General features: G+C 40.2%; 2 protein-coding genes across 5 annotated transcripts in view; one reads left to right on the forward strand and one right to left on the reverse strand.

The window, feature by feature from the left end:
• niban1a (niban apoptosis regulator 1a) overlaps positions 1-9,379 on the forward strand; it is a 34,002-nt gene extending 24,623 nt beyond the window's left edge. For all 4 annotated transcript variants that reach the window (XM_079653279.1, XM_079653281.1, XM_079653282.1 and 1 more), the window contains 9 exons: positions 150-265; positions 3,247-3,351; positions 3,670-3,832; positions 3,922-4,109; positions 4,761-4,907; positions 5,477-5,587; positions 5,875-5,982; positions 6,074-6,185; positions 6,262-9,379. In XM_079653279.1, the coding sequence (XP_079509405.1) occupies positions 150-265; positions 3,247-3,351; positions 3,670-3,832; positions 3,922-4,109; positions 4,761-4,907; positions 5,477-5,587; positions 5,875-5,982; positions 6,074-6,185; positions 6,262-8,054 (2,843 nt within the window). In that variant the 3' untranslated portion in view covers positions 8,055-9,379. The remainder of the gene's footprint in view (positions 1-149; positions 266-3,246; positions 3,352-3,669; positions 3,833-3,921; positions 4,110-4,760; positions 4,908-5,476; positions 5,588-5,874; positions 5,983-6,073; positions 6,186-6,261) is intronic.
• Positions 9,380-9,471: 92 nt separating this feature from the next.
• kifap3a (kinesin-associated protein 3a) overlaps positions 9,472-21,741 on the reverse strand; it is a 35,118-nt gene continuing 22,848 nt past the window's right edge. Inside the window, exons 19-20 of the mRNA XM_079653313.1 lie at positions 21,620-21,710; positions 9,472-10,843 (exon numbers count right to left, since the gene is read on the reverse strand). Coding sequence (XP_079509439.1) covers positions 10,744-10,843; positions 21,620-21,710 — 191 coding nt within the window. The 3' untranslated portion in view covers positions 9,472-10,743. The remainder of the gene's footprint in view (positions 10,844-21,619; positions 21,711-21,741) is intronic.

Genomic DNA, 21,741 nt, shown 5'->3' on the forward strand with positions numbered 1-21,741 from the left:
CATCCCTTCTCTGTGCAGCCCAGCGAGGAGATGTAGCTTTACCCTCAGCTCACATCATAGCTTAAAACAAAGAGAATGATGACAAATTATTCTGGCAGTTTCTTAACCTGGTAGTTTTTTAAAATCTCCATCTCTTCCCTCTCTGTCAGACTTCCTGAAGAAGAAGACGTGTGAAGTGCAGGCCTTCCTCAAAGCCATCCAGCTCTACAGACAGGACAAAGACAGATACGAGTCCTGGGACATGCTGATAGGAAGTGATGTCAGGGTACGTCCCAAACTCTCAACTAATTATTCTATTCATTTAGATCCTCACTAGATTTATAGGATTCATCTACACCTTTTATTAAAGAATAGTTTAAAGAAGATTGATGGGGAAATACCCTCACTGTTATTGAATGTGTTTAAAGATGCCTGTAGGTGCTAGGCTAACTGTTTCCCCCTTTTTCCAGTCATCATGCTAAACTAGGCTAAGTCTTGACTCTGTACTCAACACACAGACATGAGATTCATATTTTATCCCAATTGCAATTGCTGAATAAGCAAATAATCAACAGTATTCATTTCTGACTATAATCCCCAGGATTTCTTGGAAAAAAAGTCAAACAAAAGATAAAAAAGTACAGAAAAACTGGAAAAAAGACAAATGTAGTGTTCCCCTATGTTTTTCCTTTCTTGTTGCATTGACCATCCACTGAGTCTCACTCTATCCCCTGGTGAACCATGAACTATTATCTCTGTGTGTCAAACAGAGAAACTTGAGCTTGCAGACCACTTAAGCAAATTCATGAAACAGATGTTCAGCTGTGAGACCAAAACATTTGTGAGGAGCAGCACACCGTGGTTGGCTGACGATAAAACCATTTGAATAGACAGAATCTGACATCAGTTGCTACAGCATGATGTACAACATGTGTGTCCCACATTTTTCTAAAGCAATCTTAGGGTGAATTCAAAGGCCTTTATTTTCCTCATACTGCCTGTGCTGCAGCACCTCTTTTCACCCTGTGTCTGAAACCAGAGCCCAGTCTGCTCTGATTGGTTAGCTGGCCGGCTCTGTTGTGATAAGTCAACCGCTTAAAGATGTCCCGTCCCTTAGCCTATCATGTAAAGTCTGCTGGAGTACTAGCCAATCGAAGCGCAAGTGGTACAAAGCAGAGGTGGGAGTAAGTCCTACATGTGCAAGTCATGAGCAAGTCTCAAGTCTTGACCTACAAGTATCAAGCATCAAGCAAGTCCCAAGTCACTGTGGTGAGAGTCAAGCAAGTTAAGTCTCAAGTCATGAATACCAAGTCAAAGTCAAGTCAAGTTTTTTATCAATGTTAGTCAAGCAAGTCTCAAGTCCAAAAATATGCGACTTGAGTCAAGTCATGTGACTCGAGTCATGTTAGAGAAACTCCCTCTGGAGGGAACTTTGGGATGTTAGCCTTTGCAGGCTATTTACATAAACAAACATATATACAACACACTACAGGAAAGGGAAACCACCTAACCAAAAACGCATAATAAGGCCCCTATAAATAGGTATTCGGTTGCTATATAATAGCTTCCCTTTCCTACAGTGTTTACAGGCTGCAGGGTGTGTACCTTCAGTCTCATTTGCATCCTCACACTCCTCATGCTTTCTCTGGGAAAAACATGAGATGAGAGGAGCTTTTGTTGCTTCAGACTGTCCTCCTTACTCCCTTTGCTCTTCTCCATGCTCTCTGCTATGTGTTGTGCTTTCTCCTGGTGCTCCTCTAAAGCAGAGCATGGTGACAGGCTAAATGCTCCATTGTTTTGTTGTTTCGCTCACATTGTGTTTAGGCACAATCAGTTGAAGGTGAAAGGAAGTAGGACTTGCTGCAGGAAGCCCACACACACAATTTAAAAGCAATTTGTCTTAGTAATAACTCAGACATTTCCTGTTTTGTGCCCCAAGTGTGCAGCTCATACACGTGTAATAAAAATACATACCAGAGTACACATGCTTGCCCTCACTCAACAGCATTTTTTTCTTTCTTGCACATAGCGTTCGTCAGAGCTGAGACATGCGAGGAATGAATGAAATGTCGGCAGAGTCAGAGTAAAGAGTGTCAGCAGCTGCTAAATCATAAAAGCTGTCAAACTTAACGAATGGTTAGATAGATAGAAAGTGAGTGAGCAGAGAGTTCACTTATCTTTGTGTTAAGTAAGCAGTTAAGCAATTTATCAAAAAACCCAATACCATAATATATCCAGGCTTAATGATTTTATTATTGGATATTTTTGATGCCTTTTTATTTTTGTAAGAAAAAAGGGACTTGCCAATAAATGCACTTGAACAAAAAGTATGCTCCTCAAAATAATGTTTTTCAGTGAAGTTTATCATTTTATTTTACAAATACTGTATCCATTACCAGTTTAGATTGGTTGCAAATAACCTTTACACTCTCCAAAAAACTGTAAGAAGGACTAATCTTCAGTGGTACATGTCATCCTGTCTTCTGTTAGTTGGCAGGTCATCTTAAAAAATAATTGAGAATTGGATTTGATTGAGAGGATTTCTTCATAACCCCAGTTGAGGCATTTGGGGTTTATCAAGCTCTTTGTTTTAAGTTCATTTCACCAAGGCTGGATTACAAACTGGGCGACATCAGTTTTGTTTGCTTTTTGTTTTAACAGCATCATTTTTGCGGTTAGTAAAGAGTTGTTTTTGGTACAATGCATAACTGAAGCACATTCTCAATGGGAAAATGTGATTCTTTTTATAGTTAAAATCTAGTTTTAAGACTTTTGCCCACTTGTTGGTTAAACTGGAGATATGAATACACATCTTTAGACAAAATGTGTTTGTTTTTTTCAACAAGTTCAAGCAATTTTGGAGGCCTTTTTATATATTTTTAAATGTTTTATTTGTGACCAGAATCATAATATGTGGTACAATGTTAGTGTACAAAGTCACCTTTAAAAAATTAAAAAAAGACTTTAAACCTAGTTTGACATTTCTAAACTGCAATGTCTTGTCATTTTAAGATGAACACATAAATATCTGCAATAAGGTAAAACAGGAGTAGGTTATTATGTAAGGCTCTGTATAGAATGCATATTCCTAAATACCTTTGTGTTTTATAATCAAACTGAGTAGTAATTGAATAGTCTCAGGTGGCCAAACGCAATGCAATCCAACATCACTTTGGGTTTTGGCAACCTTGAAATGTTTTAAACAGTTGAGATGTTAAATGATGTGTTGGAAAATAGTAATAATTGAATTCCTGTGTGTGTTTGCAGGTGATGGCCAACGTGGTGATGGAGCAGTTACTGCCGTCTCTGGAGAAAGACATGCTGCCTCACCTCAAGGCCAAGAAGACGGAGAAGAAGAGAGTGTGGTTTGCTGTGAGTCACACTTTTAACTTGATACCTTTTTTAATATCCTGTGACTGATGATGCTGCTGTTTCCTTCTCAATTCAATAAAAAAGTATTATTTTATTTGCAAATTGGCACCCGAAGAGCATATTAATGTCAGTCTCAGGGTTATATTTTTGTTTAATCACAAACTTAACCCAGTCAAATCTGAAAGGATAAATTGTGCCTTCATGCTGTAGGCCATTCCCTGAATTATATTAAGGCTCTAAAGCTTCATTTTGTAAAGCAGTAGCAAATTAATATAGCCGAAATCATGGACCTTTGATTAATTACTGTATTCTGCCCAGACGGTGGAGGCGGCCTACATCCTGATCCAGGAGCATCTGCTGGAGGGACTTTCCACACTGAAGGAGGAATGTCGAACATCGCTCCGGCAGCAGGAGTTTCTCATCCACTCCGACATGGACCAGATCCTCGAGTCCCGATGGCAGCTGGAGGAGAAAGTCAGAGGTAACGTCCAGAGGCCGACTGCCAAACACAGGCTGAGCTGTGATGCATGGCTGTTTTCTGAGAATAAAACGTTTAACTTCTCCCTCCAGCCAAAGTATCGGAGCCAGCAGAGAAGCTGTGCTGTGAGTCGGTGCAGCCGTACTTGGGCTCTGTGCTGGAGGAGCTGATGGAGCCCGTCAGCTCAGGCTTCCAGGAGGGACGGCAGCTGAGTGAAACCATGATGGACCAGCTGTGCCAGGACGTCATGATGCTGGTGGACAATGAGCAAGTGAAGGAGGTGTGGTTGTAATACATATATTACAGAAAAGATTGGTCAAATGAACTGAGGAATAATCATCTTCTATTGTCACATCAGAATTAATTTTAATAATAATACATTTTCTTTTTTTTAAGACTCAATCTAGAAAAGTGTCTACCCAACAAATTCTACTAAAGAATGTTGCTGTAACATTTTAAATAGCCCAACCCATGTGACCAAATAAGACACATTTTGTACTGTACTCTTAACAGACATACTCTAAAGTATATCCACATCGCTGTCCCATAAAACAAAATAGTTGGGCTGAAATGATGAATGATATTTGATCTCAGATTATGAACGTATTACTATAAACCAAAAATAATCATTTAAATAAATTCTTTCAGAGAAAAAAATCTGATAATTCTTTGGTTTTACCTTCTAGGTTGTATCTAAGATATTGCATTCTATATAAAAAATGTTTTGAGTGTATATACAACTAAAAGGCAACTTGGAAGAACTCCGATGGATTTATTTTTTTCCCAGGTGGCAAGTCTTTCTTTTCCACTTTGATGTGCTAATCTGTTTAGACATGATATGGAAACAACATGGATGCTAAAGAAAGGATATGTTTTAATACTATTGAGGGGGCTTTAAAATCCATAACCCCATCCTCTGCTTGTGCCTCAGGCTCTTGCAAAAATGGCGAGACCAAACCTGCTGAGCTGCTACCAGAAGATCGGCTCCCTTCAGGAGAAACTGCAGCACCTGCAGGAGAGGTTCGGCTTCTCCAACATCAAGGGAGTGATCCACAGCGCTCAGATCGACCTGCAGCAGGTACACACACAGTAGTGGAGAAAAAAGAAAAGTGACGAAGTACCAGAGTACTTCTTTCACCATTGAGACAAACAGTATGATCTTTTTCATTCGCTTTCTCCGTCAGACGCTCAGACTGAGTGGGTGGAGAGGTTATTTTCATTTGAGTGAAATAGTCATTTTATTAGCCAGCAGTTCCCCGAGGGGATCTTTAAAGTGTTTCTGATTATGATGCTCTTGTGACTGTAATGCATGTTTCTTCAATACATTCACTGTCTGTTTCAGTGTAAATAATGAAAACCTTGGTTGTAGTGATAATCCACACTGATGGGATTTTCAGATGCTATCTTTGGCTCTGTATTTGGGTCATTCAACTGCTGTCTGATCTAATCTCATTGTGTGTGTGTGTGTGTGTGTGTGTGTGTGTGTGTGTGTGTGTGTGTGTGTGTGTGTGTGTGTGTGTGTGTGTGTGTGTGTGTGTGTGTGTGTGTGTGTGTGTGTGTGTGTGTGTGTGTGTGTGTGTGTGTGTGTGTGTGTGTGTGTGTGTGTGTGTGTGTGTGTGTGTGTGTGTGTGTGTGTGTGTGTGTCAGCTGATGGAGAATGCAGCCCACACGTTTGGGCAGCTGCTCAACAAAGCGGTCCAGGACAACCCTGACAACCCCGGCTCTGCTATCGACAAGGCCAAACACAGAGTGCTCAAGGTCAGAAAGCATGGTTAATGCAGGAACTGGATTCATTCTGAATCATTTGAGTTTGTATTGACAGTTTTAAAAGAGATTCTGGATTCCTAGGGGTTAATAGTTCTGCACTACAGAATACATTTACAATGAACGCCCACTTGTTTATCGATATGTCTTCATGGGACAAACTTCATGTATTGACACTGGTGTTGGAATGCAATCATACCTCGGGGAAACCTAAAACTTAAAACAAAAAAGGCCTTACAGACAGGAAGTGACAAGTCCCTTCTCTCCTGTGTGTCCTGCAGCAATATGACCATGACAGCAGCACGGTGAGGAAGAGGATCTCCAGGGAGGCTCTCGTCTCCATCACTCTGCCCTACATCAAGAAGAACCTGGCCCCCACCTGCAAAACTGTGAGTCTCGGCTACACACAGCTATGATGAAGAGTGTCATTCAACATCTATATAGTTTCAGAGCATGACTTGTGTATGCGTTTCTGTACAGGAGCTTCAGAGTCTCGAGCAGACCATCGACGGTGACCACTCCAACTACATCCATGTCGAGAACGTTTACGAGATCATCCTCCTGCAAACTCTGGACAAGGAGGTCACTAAAGGTATGTTAAACTGCTGATGATATACCAACACTTTCTTCACAGGCACACCTCTAATCCTCCCTGTTCTCTCCTGCAGTGGTGAAAGAGGCAGCTAGCCTGAAGAAGTACAACCTGTTCACAGACAGCAGAGACCTCCTCAGTCAGTCCAGCCGCTCCAGCCTCTCCTCCCCCTCGCCGGCCGCCTCCACTCCCAACAGCCCCGCCATGATGCTCGCCTCCCCCATCAAAACCTCCTCTGAGCCCCCACCCCTCTCTCCTCTTGCAGTCAATGATCTGTCATTGAGCCCCAAGAAGGAAGAGAAGATGGATAACGGTGTGCTGCCAAGCGAAGCCTCGACGGATGTGACCGCCATTGAGACACCTCTGGGGAAGGTGGAAGAAAAAGATGCAGCTCCAACTGTCAGGGAGGAGGCAACACCAACCAAAGCAGAAGAAGTCGTCCAAGCCGTGAAGGAAGAAGAAGGCCTCCCTGTTTCACTGGAGACACCAGAGGTAACAGATACAGCTAAAAAGAGTGAGACCCAGGAAGTGAATGTAGAAGTGGCACCTGAGACAGTGATCCAAGATAATGTGTTTGCTGTAGAAACAAAAGCAGTGGAGGTGGCTGCTGAGCCTCAGATGCAGAGCACAGCAGCTCCAAAAGAGACAGAAATCACTTTGTCCGAAGTGCCCACTGTTGTAGAAAGTCAAAAGAAAGAAGAAGGAGCAGCATCAGCATCTACAGAAGCTCCTGTACCAAGTCTTGATTCTTCTAATGAGCCAGAAAAAGCTCCTGTACCAAGTCCTGATTCTTCTATTGAGCCAGAAAAAGCTCCTGTACCAAGTCTTGATTCTTCTATTGAGCCAGAAAAAGCTCCTGTACCAAGTCTTGATTCTTCTATTGAGCCAGAAAAAGCTCCTGTACCAAGTCTTGATTCTTCTATTGAGCCAGAAAAAGCTCCTGTACCAAGTCCTGATTCTTCTAATGAGCCAGAAAAAGCTCCTGTACCAAGTCTTGATTCTTCTATTGAGCCAGAAAAAGCTCCTGTACCAAGTCTTGATTCTTCTATTGAGCCAGAAAAAGCTCCTGTACCAAGTCCTGATTCTTCTAATGAGCCAGAAAAAGCTCCTGTACCAAGTCCTGATTCTTCTAATGAAACAGAAAACGCTCCTGTACCAAGTTCTGAAAAAATGATTGAACCAGAAAATGCTACTTTACCAAGTCCTACCATTGAACCAGAAAACACTTCAGCAGAAGAGGCTGCTTGCCAAACGTTAGCCAGCAGTGAAGAGGAGTCACACTGTGTAAGCTCAGAAATCAAGTTGGAGGCTCCCTCTAGTGGTGAAACGCATGCACTCACACCTGAAGACATCAGCCTGGACCTGAAGAGACGGGAAGAAGAGACAGTTACTGTCTCTAACCCTAATTCTCTGGATGTGTCAGTGGGAAGTGAGTCTGCCCCGTCCGATGTGGAGTCCATGGAGGAAGGGAGAACAACGCAGAGCAGTGGGGACGAAGTCTCAACGACCTCGGACGTCTTGGATGAGGCCAACATGAGTAATTCACCCGTCAGCTCAGGCGAGCAGCCTGGGGACAAGATAACAGTCGATGATCCGTGTCGTGAGGAACAGACAGAAGCTGTGAGTGAGGACATTGAGGCAGGTACGAACGTGGAGCTGCTGGTGGAGGCAGAAGAGTCTACAACCTCTCAGCCAGATGAGTCTACACCCTCTCAGCCTCCCGAGCCCACAGAAGCAGAAACTTCCTCCAGCCCTGAAGCAAGGCCCGTTGATAGCGTCAAGGCAATCCGTGACCTGGTGATGGAGGTGATTGAGGTGGAGGAGCTGGTGAAGCGTTACCCAAGTGGAGTTCCAACAGAGGAGGAATGAAGCATCACAACTGCATCACTGTGCTTTCGACAAGACGAGACAAAAATAATTAGGAGTCTTCTGCTAAAGGGAACCAAATTATTTCAAGAATTATTACATACGGTAATACAGTAGCCTCAAACAGACCTGGAGTCAAAATGTTTGTTCACAGAGCAGAAACAGGAAAATACTCCTGAAAAACATTCACAAATGCTTCCATTAACTCTTTTTTTTAAAGCCCATATGCATGAAATTGTGGTTAATTATTTATACAACTCATTTACACAAATCCATATAATCAGCTCTTTCAGGTGTATAACATCATCAAGTTTCTGTCTCTCACAGACTTAGCACCGACTTCTTTAGAGAAACTAGATTTAGAACTATTTTACCAAGATTGTGAAGAACTTATGTCATTATGCTGTGGTAGATTATGAATTTACTTTGAAATGAAGTGTATAAGGATGTTCTACAATGTCAGAGTTGGGAGGTGAAGATAGATAGCAGTCTGATATCTATATATGCTTGAGTCAGGGCATGGTTAGCCTAGCTTAGCATAAAGACTGAAAGCACAGGGAAACAACTAGCTGGGCTTTAACCAAAGTTTAAAATGACATCTAGCAAAGCTTCAGAAGCTTATCCATTAACATGTCTTACCTTTCTTTCATTTCAAGACCAACAGAAATGTTAAACAATTGGCTTTGAACTAAAGACTTCATCAGAGTTGTTATGCTAAGCTAGGGTAAACTTCATGACTCCAGTTATGCAAGACACAAGATTGTTTACTGTCTGAACAGCTAACTTTGGGGGAAAAAGCAATGTTGAACTATTCCTCTAAACAGACTACAAGAGAACCTTCACACTATTGTTGTTAAATCAGTGAGTTTCACATTATTTAGAAACCAAGATAACAGATATGTTTAATATATTAGCACAAATAAATAAATACCATTCCCAAATTGATTTTAAAGCTGTAGATTTGGCCCATTTTTTTCTCTTAAATGTGCTTTATTTTGGACCTACTGAAGGACTTTGAACTTACAAAGAAACTGAAGAAGTAGCGTATTCAAGTGCCTCTACATTACCTCTGTGTTGCCGTCACATGCCTTACGTCACATGAAGGAAAGCAGCTTCTGTCAGGTGGATGCAGCTGCAGTACAGACGGGTCCTAGTTTGAACACCTGTGCCTTTTTAACCTGTGCAGAGCATCTTACACAGATATGGTTAGTAGGAAAGTTTACAGTGAGAGTAAACCATATGACCTTTTACTGTAAATCAGATGAATGTTGGTTAATGACAAATGTGTGTGGAAATGTATAAATAATAAAAAGATTATATTAAACAAACGTACCTTGAAATCATTTATGTGATCGCTCCATTTCTGGCTTATACACAAACAAACTATAAATTATTTTTATTTGCCAATAAAACAAACAGCTTCAGGCTTTAAATATTTATTTACGATGCACAACTTTTTTTCTTTTAAACAATCACAGACACTGCGCTGAGAAATATCAAAAAGCTGTAATCCAACATCTGTGACGGATTACATTCTAATACGGGTTGACTACAATAATATGCCTTCCATTCATTTGATATATTGCAACACAGAAACATTTTTTTCTCATATTTTCGTGGGCCAGCAGCATCAGGGACAAGATAAAGAGTGAATATAAATTATTTAAGATTTGTTCATATTTAGACACATATTTCAATATAAGACATTAAAGGCTGTTTACATTTCTTCTTCAATTACATTCACAGAAATAGAGATAAATGACACTTTAATACAGTGCCTGGACCTTTTCTTTCTTTTTTTCAGTGTACTGCAGAGCTTCCAGTGAGAGACTGTGTGCAAAAACAAGAAAATACTTAATTTTTCGTAATATTTTTCCAGGCCGTTTCTTAAAGGGAAATGTGTAGTTTGTTTTTTATTATACAGACAATCTTAGACATTTGAGTTTACTTAGTTGAGTTAAGGTTTTAAATGCTGGTGTATTGGTAACTTATAACTCCAGCAATTTCAACTACTTGTTTAATGTGTTAGTCAATGGTTCCCGACTAAAGGGCTGCAATGCTTTGTCAATTAACAACTAATACAAATGGCTAATCAAATTGATGATCAGTTAAAAAAGAAAATGATTTTGCAAGAATGGAAGCAAATGCTGTCTTCTGAAATATGTAGATGCTTTTGATCTTTATTTTTGTATACTGTATTAATGAAAAATAAAATGATAAGGCTTTGACACACAGTATGTGTGCTTGAATCACTTAAGAAACATTACAATTATATTTAAAAAAAATTCTGAATAAAAGTAAAATGAAATCTAAGACTGCCTGCCATAGACAGGATTGTTTTCAGAAGTTTTAAGTTAGTAAGACGACAAATATGTCTATTTATTGGGCACATACTTTCAGAGATTTAAGGACGTTGCGGGTGAGATACTTGTGTCATACTTGTTTAAAAGTGATTACTTTTTGGTGCTTTAAAATAAACAAAATGACACTTTGTTCAAAAAAATGCAGATTGTTCACCTCATTAATAGACTGACTTATTGTTAAGACGACAGTGAAAACTTGTAGAACGCTGTGAGGTGCAGAAACAATAGATGTGTGGCTACTATTCCTCCACAGTAGACGCATCTTTAGTAGCACACATTCAATGTCAGAGACATATGTACAGTATTTATGAGTGACAGGTTCCAGGTTTTTACCGGGAGGCATTGTTGTAGTTGAAGAAAAACTGTTCTTCGGGCTGGAAGCCGTAGCCGCTAACCGGTTGATCTGCTGGGACAAACTGCTCCGACACGCTGACAGGGCAGAAGAGGGAAGAGACGGGGACAATTATTACAATCTCAAATATAGTGAGACCGAATGAAAAACACAGAGATGGCAGTATCTTTATTACATAACTCTCAATATATAAAACAATATTTGATATGGTTAGGACAGATACTAATACTACTTAAAGAGACATGAAACCAGGCAATTTTTCAAAGTCATGGGTTGCAGAATGTTTTAGGAGTGGCTCAGGGGAACGTATTACAATAGTTTAAAGATCACTTAGACACAATTTGTTCAGAGGAAGTCGTGAAAGAGGAAGAGTTTGAAACTAATAAATAAGAACTTCATTGATGTATCTCCATGAAAGCAAATCCCTGCAGCAGGTTTAACATTTTCTGGGAAGACGGAAAGCAGAAAGCACCAGCAGCACCACCAGGTGGAGCTCTGACACTAGCCAACTCTCTGTAAACCCCTGGCTCTCAGGACCAACCCAATCACTCAGTCATTGGTGAAAAGAAACATCTCATAAAAAAGTGAATGTAATATTCATCTCCCCTGGTGCAGGTGTTGGACATCCACAATGAGTGTGTGAGTTACAGACTGCTAATGGCTGGAGGGGTAAACAGTAGAGTTGCCAAGCCATAAAGAAATGTAAAGATGTCAAAACACTGCGCTGTGACGAGGACGGAGGCTGACGACCAGACCTTGAGGACCTGGCTGCCCTCCACCCGGCAAACTGGGGCTGGTTTAGGGGGATGATAAAAGGCCTGTATCTACACCGTATAAATCAGTTACTATGGGGATGTGGATACAGAAGGAGGGGGCCCATTTCACGCTCCATCTTCTGACCAGCTGCTGGAAGTTTTGAGTCTGGTGATGGGGTCACAGCAACGTAAGCAGCACTTGATGGATAAACTGTGCTCTGATGGATGACACCACATCTCACACGTCCATCCCCGTGTTTCTCTCCAATTGTTTGCTGCGCAGCTCTTGGTCCTCTCCCGTACTTCTAAAATACGAGCTGTTTGCTTTGCCCCTGCAAGCGCCTATAATGACGTGTTGTTTTTAGCCAAATCACTTCCAGCGATCAGTTACACAGCTTGCAGCATATCCCCACCCACTCCCCTCCCCTCCTCTCCACCACTCTGTTTTGCCTTCCAACCACCATCTCCACTCCAGGCAGAAATATGTATTTTTTCCTCTCCGCACGCTACGGCTGTCAGGGGGGATTTGAGAGCCGCGCTAAAGGAGGCTGCAGGAACACTGGAGCTCTGAGTCACAGCATCCGCCCGCCCGCCCGCTGGCTGGCCGGCCCGCGTGTCAGCCCCAGACACTGCCGATTGTCCGGTTACACCCCAGCCTGGACTTCCAGGAAATGTGCAGGACCTGTGTCAGTCCTGATGCTCAGCCATAGTTCAGGATAATTTAGAACAGGAAAGCTCTAAGGGTGAAAAAACACACTTAGAGCAAATCCAAATACATTCATGGTATTTTATCTGTTCAATTACGGCTTGTTGTAAACAGGTAATAATCGTTTTTATTATGAATTAATTTAATTTCTTTTTTTTAGTGGGGACGGTGGATCATCAATTACATTTGTTTAACCACATTGTGACTATTCCACATTTTGGAATCTTAGTATTTTCTTTCTTATTTGCATATAATTTAAAACCTGTTAGATTTATCATTCATCTTTTCAGAGGGGGTTGGACAGCCCGAGTGGGATTAATCGACAAATCATTAATTTTCTAATTATTTCTAATCGGTATTTCAACTTTTTTAACTTAATTTTAAGAAAAATGGTGTCATGTGTTTGTACTGGACAACATGATACAAAGAATTCAACATTATTTGCCTGGCAATGTATGCCAGGAATGTGTTTTTAGACATTTTACAGGTTGCATCTCCCAAAGCATCAGGGATGGTCATCCATTAGCTCTGATTAAATCCAAAATTCTAATATAATTGCCTGTAATTATCCATACAGGCAGTTTGGGCAGACTACTGTTTTATGTTCCTATTATTCATTTTTTGGATTGGATGTTGGTCAGACTGTAGTTAAACATTCCAAAGCATTTTTGTTGTTTTTAGTATTTTGTAGAAATCTATATTCTTTTTTTTTAATTTATTTTTTAGAAAAAGTTATTTTCTCAGAAAACATAACACTTAATTTAAACCTGCATGTACCCAAAACATTTTTTTTTTGATATATAGAAATATTTGGTGATTGAAATCAAATCAATCAAATTATAAAAGATGTCATCTTTAGAACATTGTTCTCAATAAGGGTAGGAAACCAAATCTTAATATTGGTGTCAACAAAAGGCTCGGGTCTCCAGCTGCAGATGTGGATATAAAAACCCTGTAGCTGAGGAAATCAAATGTATTCAGCCGGTCTGGACACCAGAAACGACGCCTGACACGGCTCTGATATTTCTCATTATGAAACATGCAAATCAATCTGCCACCTCTTTCCCTTCATGTGTGCTGTGACACGCTGACAAAATGAGGAGAGGGTGGTTGGGGGTCATTGAGACAAGGGGCCCGGTGTTCCCACAAATGCCAGTGTGGCCCCCAGAGGAGCGGCTGCAGGACACGTCCCATCCCGCAGAGAACATTCCTTGGTAGTGAACAGGAAAGGGAATCAGGCCTTTCTCCTCCTTCTGCGTGACCCTTCCCCTCCCCCCTTGCGTCTGCCTCCTCCAGGGCCCCTGGCTGGGCTCCGCTTTGATCTCTCCCCGCTGTCACTGCTCAGATTACAGCTAAGCAACACGCCTGCCCCGGTAAGGAACCTGGTCTCGCCCCCGCCTTCCCTGCACCCTCCCATCGTATCTCCACGTCTCACCTGATTGTGACGGTGCTCACTTCCTTCAGATTTACCTCACTTCACTCCCTGCTGCCCCGTCACATCCTGACAGCCTCTCAAAGCACTCATTGATTCTCCGGTTGGCGTGCTCGTGTGCACAGTCGCACACTGCCTGTCTGTCTGACACCTCTCTAACACCAACTCATCTGTCCCCCTGTCCTTACAGTGTAAAATATTGAATTAGAGCGGGACTAAATACTTGAATTTTTTTCAGACATTTTGAAATATCACATCCGTTTTTAACACTTTTGATTAGGAGCTCTTTACTTTTATTAATAAGGAGGACTAATTGCTTTTTCCTGCCTAATCACAGCTGCCAAATGTATGAACACGTAGGATGTATTATTGTGATCAATGGATCCCTCAGCAATGACTAATGTCACTATATGTAGTTTCTTCTCATAAAGTATACAGAAAACAATACGTTTAATTCAGTAGTGGCCAACATGTCGGTAAGGCTCTTTTTTGCATAAAGTTGGAATAACTCTCATTCTGATATTATTACAAACAACAGTGATTGTACAATATTACAGCCATTTTAAAAAGGCCCCATTCACACCATGTTTCACACATAGTTTAAAATAAGCGGCGGAGCTGGCTTTGATTATTATGTTAACCTGGATCACTCCGAGTACAGCGGCCAAATTAAAACAGTCCCACAGACGCAGATTCCCCCGGCGCTCACAGTATATTTTAAAGGTATCAGTTACAAAGCTGAGTGCGAGAGAGAGAGAGTGACAGAAGGAGAAAAGACACGGACAATAAAGAAACGAGTGAAGGGAAGTCAGGTTGGGATTTCTCTCTCATTGGACAGACTGTGTCGTGGATTCAGCCGGTCACAGTCGGCCTCTCAACAGCAGCCAAGCTAAACATTCCTGCCGGCGAGGGGGGAGAGAAAAAAATCCGTCGACACAAGCTTTATCGCACGCAAGGAGGAGTTTGATAATAAACAAGACAAATTACTCACAATAAACTCTGTATTTCCTCAACTATTCATCATCTCAGCAGCGTATCAAATGAGCTGCCGTTGATATTGGGACTAAAATATGGACTCCGGGTCCATCAGAGCGATAACAGGATTGATTTTTAATTCCAAGGCTTCAGTTTCATGTTTCGCGGAGGAATGTGAGCGGCGTATTGGAACTATACTAGCTGATGTATTGGAGCCTCAGAGGAATGAGAAAGAGGGAAACATGGAGACAGAGACAGCCCGAGAGTGTTTGTTCTCAAAGCTGGAGTACTGCGGTTCAGGGTGGAGCGATGCCTTCTGGGATTGGCGGGGCTTGTTGACTCAGGCCCAGTCTGGTTCAATAACACAGATCAGCGAATAGTAATTCAGAAAAAACAATTGGCGAGGGCAGAGCGCAGGCTGTTGGACGGACCGACGGAAGGTAAACACTCACAGTTTAGCGTTTCCTATCTGACACGACCAGAGTTTCTTGATGAAGACAACCTGCGTCACAAACTCACAATCATGAGGGTGCCGGGTTGGGGTCCAATAGCTGTCTGAGTTTTGCATCCAGTTCCACTTTTCACGGAGTACTCGCTGAGGTTTTAAAAACATTTGACCAATCTTCTTCGGTTGCATGATTCTCCTTTCTTTGCTAGCACTGACTGTTGGTTTCACTAAACCAGATTTTAATCATTATCTCAGCTTTAATAACAGTATACACATGTTTATACCCATCAGTGATTATAAAAAATAAGGTCTGTTGCAATCTGCCAGGATGTCAATTTTAGTTTTGATTCATTCATTTATATTATTATGATATAAAGATGTTGTTTTATTACAAAAGGTTTGAATGAATAGGATACATTTTTTAATCGGTCCATATGGTTCTTATCAAAAACAATTGTAACCTAAGTCTCGATGTTTATCTTGTCTTTTAAACCACTTTTGTGATCACAACTTGATGTGTGATCATTTAAAGGGACATATATACAAGGGGGGCCAATCCGTGTATCTACCGTCCATTTGTTAAATGCTCCGTTAATGTATACATTTTTATCAATTTTTTAAAATTATGAATCCATTTATTTTATTGTATTTCCTTGAGGCTGGGGAAGATATCCAGCATATATGCTAACATGCAAATGTTGTAATACAAGTAAGTATATAAGTATAACATGGACAAGTAAATAAAATAAGTTTAGTAGGAGGATGGGGATTTATTTTCTCTCACCTTGTAATTACACAATCAAACAATCTATCATTTAGCTCTGGCCTTCACTCACAAAAAAACATTTAGTTGAATTGGACACATTTTTCAAAGTTCTATTGACTGACTTGCAATGACTGGGACTGATGGAACAATCTGCGAGGAACGAACTAGGAGCAGAAGACAGCAGCTTCATAAGAGGCCAACAAGAGTTACAAGGGTGTGTCACTTTGCTGAAGGATAGACCAGCTATCCAGGTCAGTCCCTAAAGACTTTCCAAGGGGTAAACATGCTGCTGCCGGAGTAGCTGACTGGAAGTATTGCTGATATCAAGTCTACCATCCTCTTAAAATACTCTGTCCAACAATATCAGTCTCATGAAGAAATGTGTTTTAACGCTGATTCAAAATAGCAAAGAAACATGCATTCTTGTACTCAGGAGGGGACATTGACAGAGGATTACTCAAAAAGTACACGGTAAAAGTACTTCATAGTACTTGTGGGGGTAGTTTCACTAGTACTGAGTCCAACAGTGTCAATCTCACGAAGAACTAATGGCAGAACAAATAATAACAAACGTGAGAGACGGCTGTGTTGACCTCAGTGCATAACCGCTGTATAGTTTAAAGAGCCTGTGACAGCATCCCAACAACTGTTGTGCAATGAAATATTGGGCTACTAGTCATCTCGAACCGTCAGTTTAAAAAAGAAGGTGCGATACCGTTCCGATAAATATCAATAATTTCGAACATCACGGGAAAATTCCTTCGACTAATTTTGAAGTTTTGGGGGAAGCCGGAAGTGACGTCAATGCGGGAACGCTTCACTGTGCGGCGAGAGAGCCAAACACGTACAAAGTGTGTTGTCATGCGTAGAAATTGTGAATTACTGAGTTCAGGCACGTTAATAACGTCTTAATGAAGTTGACTACAGTATATTCATATTTGTCAGTACATTTATTAGTGCTTTCATGTCAATTCGGCGAACATATGATACATTAAATTATCGTGAGGATGATGATTTAAAAATCGTTTGTTTGAGCCGGTCTGCATTTCCTGATGAGAAAACAAACCGATGCTTTTTGTAGTTGTAGTACACCAACGTGGATTAAACGTGTTTTTTTTTACCACAATGTTGGGGAAATTAATGGATGAAATGCACGGATTATTATTATTAGTCCCACTCCGATCGGGACACTAGGTCCACCGTTTCCCTGCAGCGAGGCTCCCCCCGTTGACAGTTTACGTGGGCTGGGCTGGGTGCAGTGGCGGACTGGCAATCGGGACGAATCCCGATGGGCCGGTACCGAAGTGGGCCGGTCGGATAAGTCACTAGCACATCCCCCACTCCCCCCGTTGACAATTTACTAGCGGTACCGAAGTGGGCCGGTCGAGAGTCCCGGGATGATTTTTAGTCCCAGTCCACCACTGGCTACATGACCGTATGATCGCCCATATTGACGCACCTAATTCCTAAACTTCTAACAAACACAACATAAACCGATCCTTCAACTTCGTTCCCTTGTTTATAATATTATCACCATAGTGCTTTTGTTTTGAAATCACTTCCGTGAGTTTCGAATCCGTGTATCTACCGTCCAATTGTTTTTCTTTATTAGACACGTAAACGGAAGACCGTCTGAGTGGCGTTCTTGCTTTTTGCTTTTCACCTTACTAAATGGTCAAATGGTCATTGGAGCGAGGGGCGGGGCAAAACTCACGGAAGTGATTTCAAAACAAAAGCACTCGTTTGCTAAAATCACACTTTGAATCACTGCAGTATCCTGCTGAAGGACCGGTGATTATTATAAACAAGGTGAATTTAGCGATCACAACGAAAACGGCCAAGACACATATTGAGCCCAGAGAATGGATGTTATTAAGGGCTGTAAATATAATAAGCCTCTGTCTAAAATGGACAACATTGTTAGGAGATTTAAACTATACAGCGGTTCTGCACTGCGGTCACTAAGCCGTCTCTCCACTTTGTTTTTTCAAATCAGCTGCTCTTCATTATTCCTGCTGCTATATTTGACGAGTGATACAAATATTTGTTACCACAAGTTCTTAAGAAAACTGATTCTGTTGGACTCGGTTCTAGTTTGACTTCTACCAGAAATAAAATGAAGTACTTTTACTGCGTACTTTGTGAGTAATCCTCTGTCAAAGTCCCCTACTTAGTAGACTGCATAATGCATGCTTTTCTGCTGTGTTTGATGAATGATACAAATATAATTTTACCATTATTTCTTAATGAAATTGATACTGTTTTAATTTGTATTACTTAGCCTATTACTTACAATACATTGAAGTACTTTTACTGTGTACATTTTGAGAAATAATGTCAAAGTCCCCTGCTGAGAACAAAATCAAGCCACTTCTGCTAAGTTTGATGAGCGAATTCTTTTTTGTTGCCATTAGTTCTCTGTGATATTGATCCTGTTGGACTCAGTACTAGTGAAACTACCCCCACAAGTACTATGAAGTACTTACTGTTTACTTTCCCAACAATCCTCTGTCAATGTCCCCTCCTGAGAACAAAAATGCATGTTTCTCTGCTATTTTGAATAAGCGTTAAAAAACCTTTTTTCATGAGACTGATATTGTTGGACAGAGTATTTTAAGAGGATGGTAGACTGCACACTGATACACTCTGTCCCTCTGGTTGCCCTCTTATGATGCTGCCGTCTTTTAATATATAATTATTCCTCCGCCGCTAGTTCGTACCTCGCAGATTCTTCAGTCTCATCAGCCTCATCCTTCCATCAGTCCCAGTCAATGCCTCCAGCACACTTCCAGTGTCTGACTCCATATGATATTGTCCTGATGCTGTAACAGTGATGCCCCATGATCACAAAATGACCCCTCTAGAGTCTGAGTGCCAAGGACCTCATATTATGTCTGCATTCATGTTACATCACCCATTATAACAATTTTCTTTCCTTTTTGCTCTTCTCTTAACTGAATAGCCCTGTCTTTAAGTATAATACAATGTAAAGTCCTTTTCCTGCAACATTTTAAGGCTTCCAAACAGTCATTTTTAGTGTATGTGTTTGGAGAAATGACACAATCATTGGCCCAGAATTTTACTTGATAAACTCTGAATCTTGTGGTGCTTGAAAAAATACACACTGGCTAAGCTGGCCAGGTTATATACTGTATATGCCTTTTTTGGAGCCCTTTTTTGCAATATTTATAAAATGTCAGTAGTTATTTAAACAAACCACTATCTGAGGATAATACAAGCAACTATAAAACACCCTTTACTAGAGAGCCATTGAAGTCCATGAGGAATGTATCCTTTCAAAAATCTTTTCAACTGCTGTTAGTTAAGGCACTGTCTGTGCAGAACATTTTAAATATTCTGCATTTGCAGTATTTAAAAAAAAAAAAGTGTTCAGAAAGACTGCATCAATTATATGCTATATATATATATATATATGTAAATATTGATATTATATATATATATATATATATTCATATTTGTATTAACTAACCAAAGTCAATTTAAATAGTGGGCAAAAATGGGTTAATTGCCATGCAAGTGGTGTTTGATATAGTTTACGTTAAATTTCAACTATTTTAGGCAGAGAAACGTATACCAAACACTTTTTTAATAATTTACTATAATTTAGAAAGGTTTTTGTGAGAAATTATTTCAAAAGTAAACTTATTTTTCATTTCATATTTTAAATTGAAATTTTTGCACACATCATTATTAATTTATACATTTTTATCATTTTTTTAAAATTATGAATCCATTTAATTGAAGTTATTTCTTTGAGGCTGGGGAAGATAGTAGTATGTAGTTAGACATGCAAATGTTCTAATGCAAGTAAGTATAAGTATAACATGGAAAAGGAAATAAAATAAGTTTAGTAGGAGGATGTGGATTTATTTTCTCTCACCTTGTAATTACACAATCAAACAATCTATAATTTGGCTCTGGCCTTCACTCACAAAAAAACATTTAGTTGAATTGGACACATTTTTCAAAGCTCTATTGACTGACATGCGATGACTGGGACTGATGGAAGAATCTGCGAGGAATGAACTAGGAGCAGAGAAATAATCATATATTAAAAGACAGCAGCTTCATAAGAGGCCAACAAGAGTGACAGAGTTTGTCAGTGTGCAGTCTACCATCCTATTAAAATACTCTGTCCAACAATATCAGTCTCATGAAGAAAGGTTTTCTTAACGCTTATTCAAAATAGCATTCTTGTTCTCAGGAGGGGACATTAACAGAGGAGTACTAAAAGTATACAGTAAGTACTTCATAATACTTGTGGGGGTAGTTTCACTATACTGAGTCCAACAGGATAAATCTCACGAAGAACTAATGGCAACAAAAAAGAATTCCCTCATCAAACTTAGCAGAAGTGGCTTAATTTTGTTCTCAGCAGGGAACTTTGACAGAGGATTCCTCAAAAAATACACAGTAAAAGTACTTCAATGTATTGTAAGTGGTAGGCTAACTAATACAAAGTCAAACAGTATCAATTTCATTAAGAACGAATGGTAAAATTATATTTTTATCATTCATCAAATATAGCAGAAAAACATGCATTATGGAGGGGACTTTGACAGAGGATTACTCAGAAAGTACACAGCAAAAGTACTTCATTTTATTTCTGGTAGAAGTCAAACAAGAACCGAGTCCAACAGTGTCAGTTTTCTTAAGAACTTGTGGTAAAACATATTTGTATCAATCGTCAAATATAGCAGGAATGAAGAGAAGCTGATTTGAAAAAACAAAGTGGAGAGGCGGCTGAGTTGACCGCAGTGCAGAACCGCTGTATAGTTTAAATCTCCTAACAATGTTGTCCATTTTAGACATAGGCTTATTATATTTACAGCCCTCAATAACATCCATTTTCTGGGCTCAATATGTGTCTTGGCCATTTTTGTTGTGATCGCTAAATTCACCTTGTTTCCCTTAACATTATCACCGTTCCAAGCAAACGAGTGCTTTTGTTTTGAAATCACTTCCGTGAGTTTAGTAACGTAAAAAGCAAAAACGCCTCTCAGACGGTCTTCCGTTTACGTGTCTAATAAAGAAAAACAATTGGACGGTAGATACACGGATTGTTTTGCCCCGTCCCTCGCTCCAATGACCATTTAGTAAGGAAGCAAAAAAGCAAAAAGGCCTCTCAGACGCTCTTCCGTTTACTTGTTTAATAAAGAAAAATAATGGACAGTAGATACACGGATTGGGGGCCCATGTATATTTTCTATATTGGAATGGCTTAAGTGAATACAATTGAAAATCTCTGCCATAACTTAAAGGACAAAATGAAACTATTGTATGGTTTGTATGCCCTCTAAACGCTGGCGTGCACACACAATAAGACAAAGATTATTTAATAGAGCTTTTAAAAAAGGAAACCTTTACAACATCAATCTGCTCACTTGTTTTTCGGCATTAAATATATTATTCATATTTGGAATTTGCTTTTTTCCCCTCATTTAATATTTGCATCCGTTTGCAATCTTTCTTATTTTGAAACTTAAGTACTCTTACACACCTAGCAGTTAAAAAAAGGATAAATTGTTTCCAGCATTGTTCGTTTTGGTGCAGTTTTGTGTTGACACTGACAGTTTAGGGTTCACAGTAAATATGAAGTAACATTAACTTCATATCATGGTGACTCATTGGGGATGATGCAGGTCCTGCATCATCTACATTACATGGACTATGGCTGAAAAACAGATATGGTAAAGTACATTAATTATTAGCCCTAGTTTAGGTTTAAAGGGGATCAGAAAGCTCAATACCTGCTCATGTACCCGGACTGTCCCAGCTCTCCATCCTGGAGGTCGGTGTAGAACTCCGGACTGATGGCCCCGTCCGTTGACGTGATCCCATCTGGATGAAACAATACGAACATGGGTTATTA

Source organism: Notothenia rossii, assembly GCF_949606895.1.
Source record: "Notothenia rossii genome assembly, chromosome: 1".
Taxonomy (NCBI): Eukaryota; Metazoa; Chordata; class Actinopteri; order Perciformes; family Nototheniidae; genus Notothenia; species Notothenia rossii.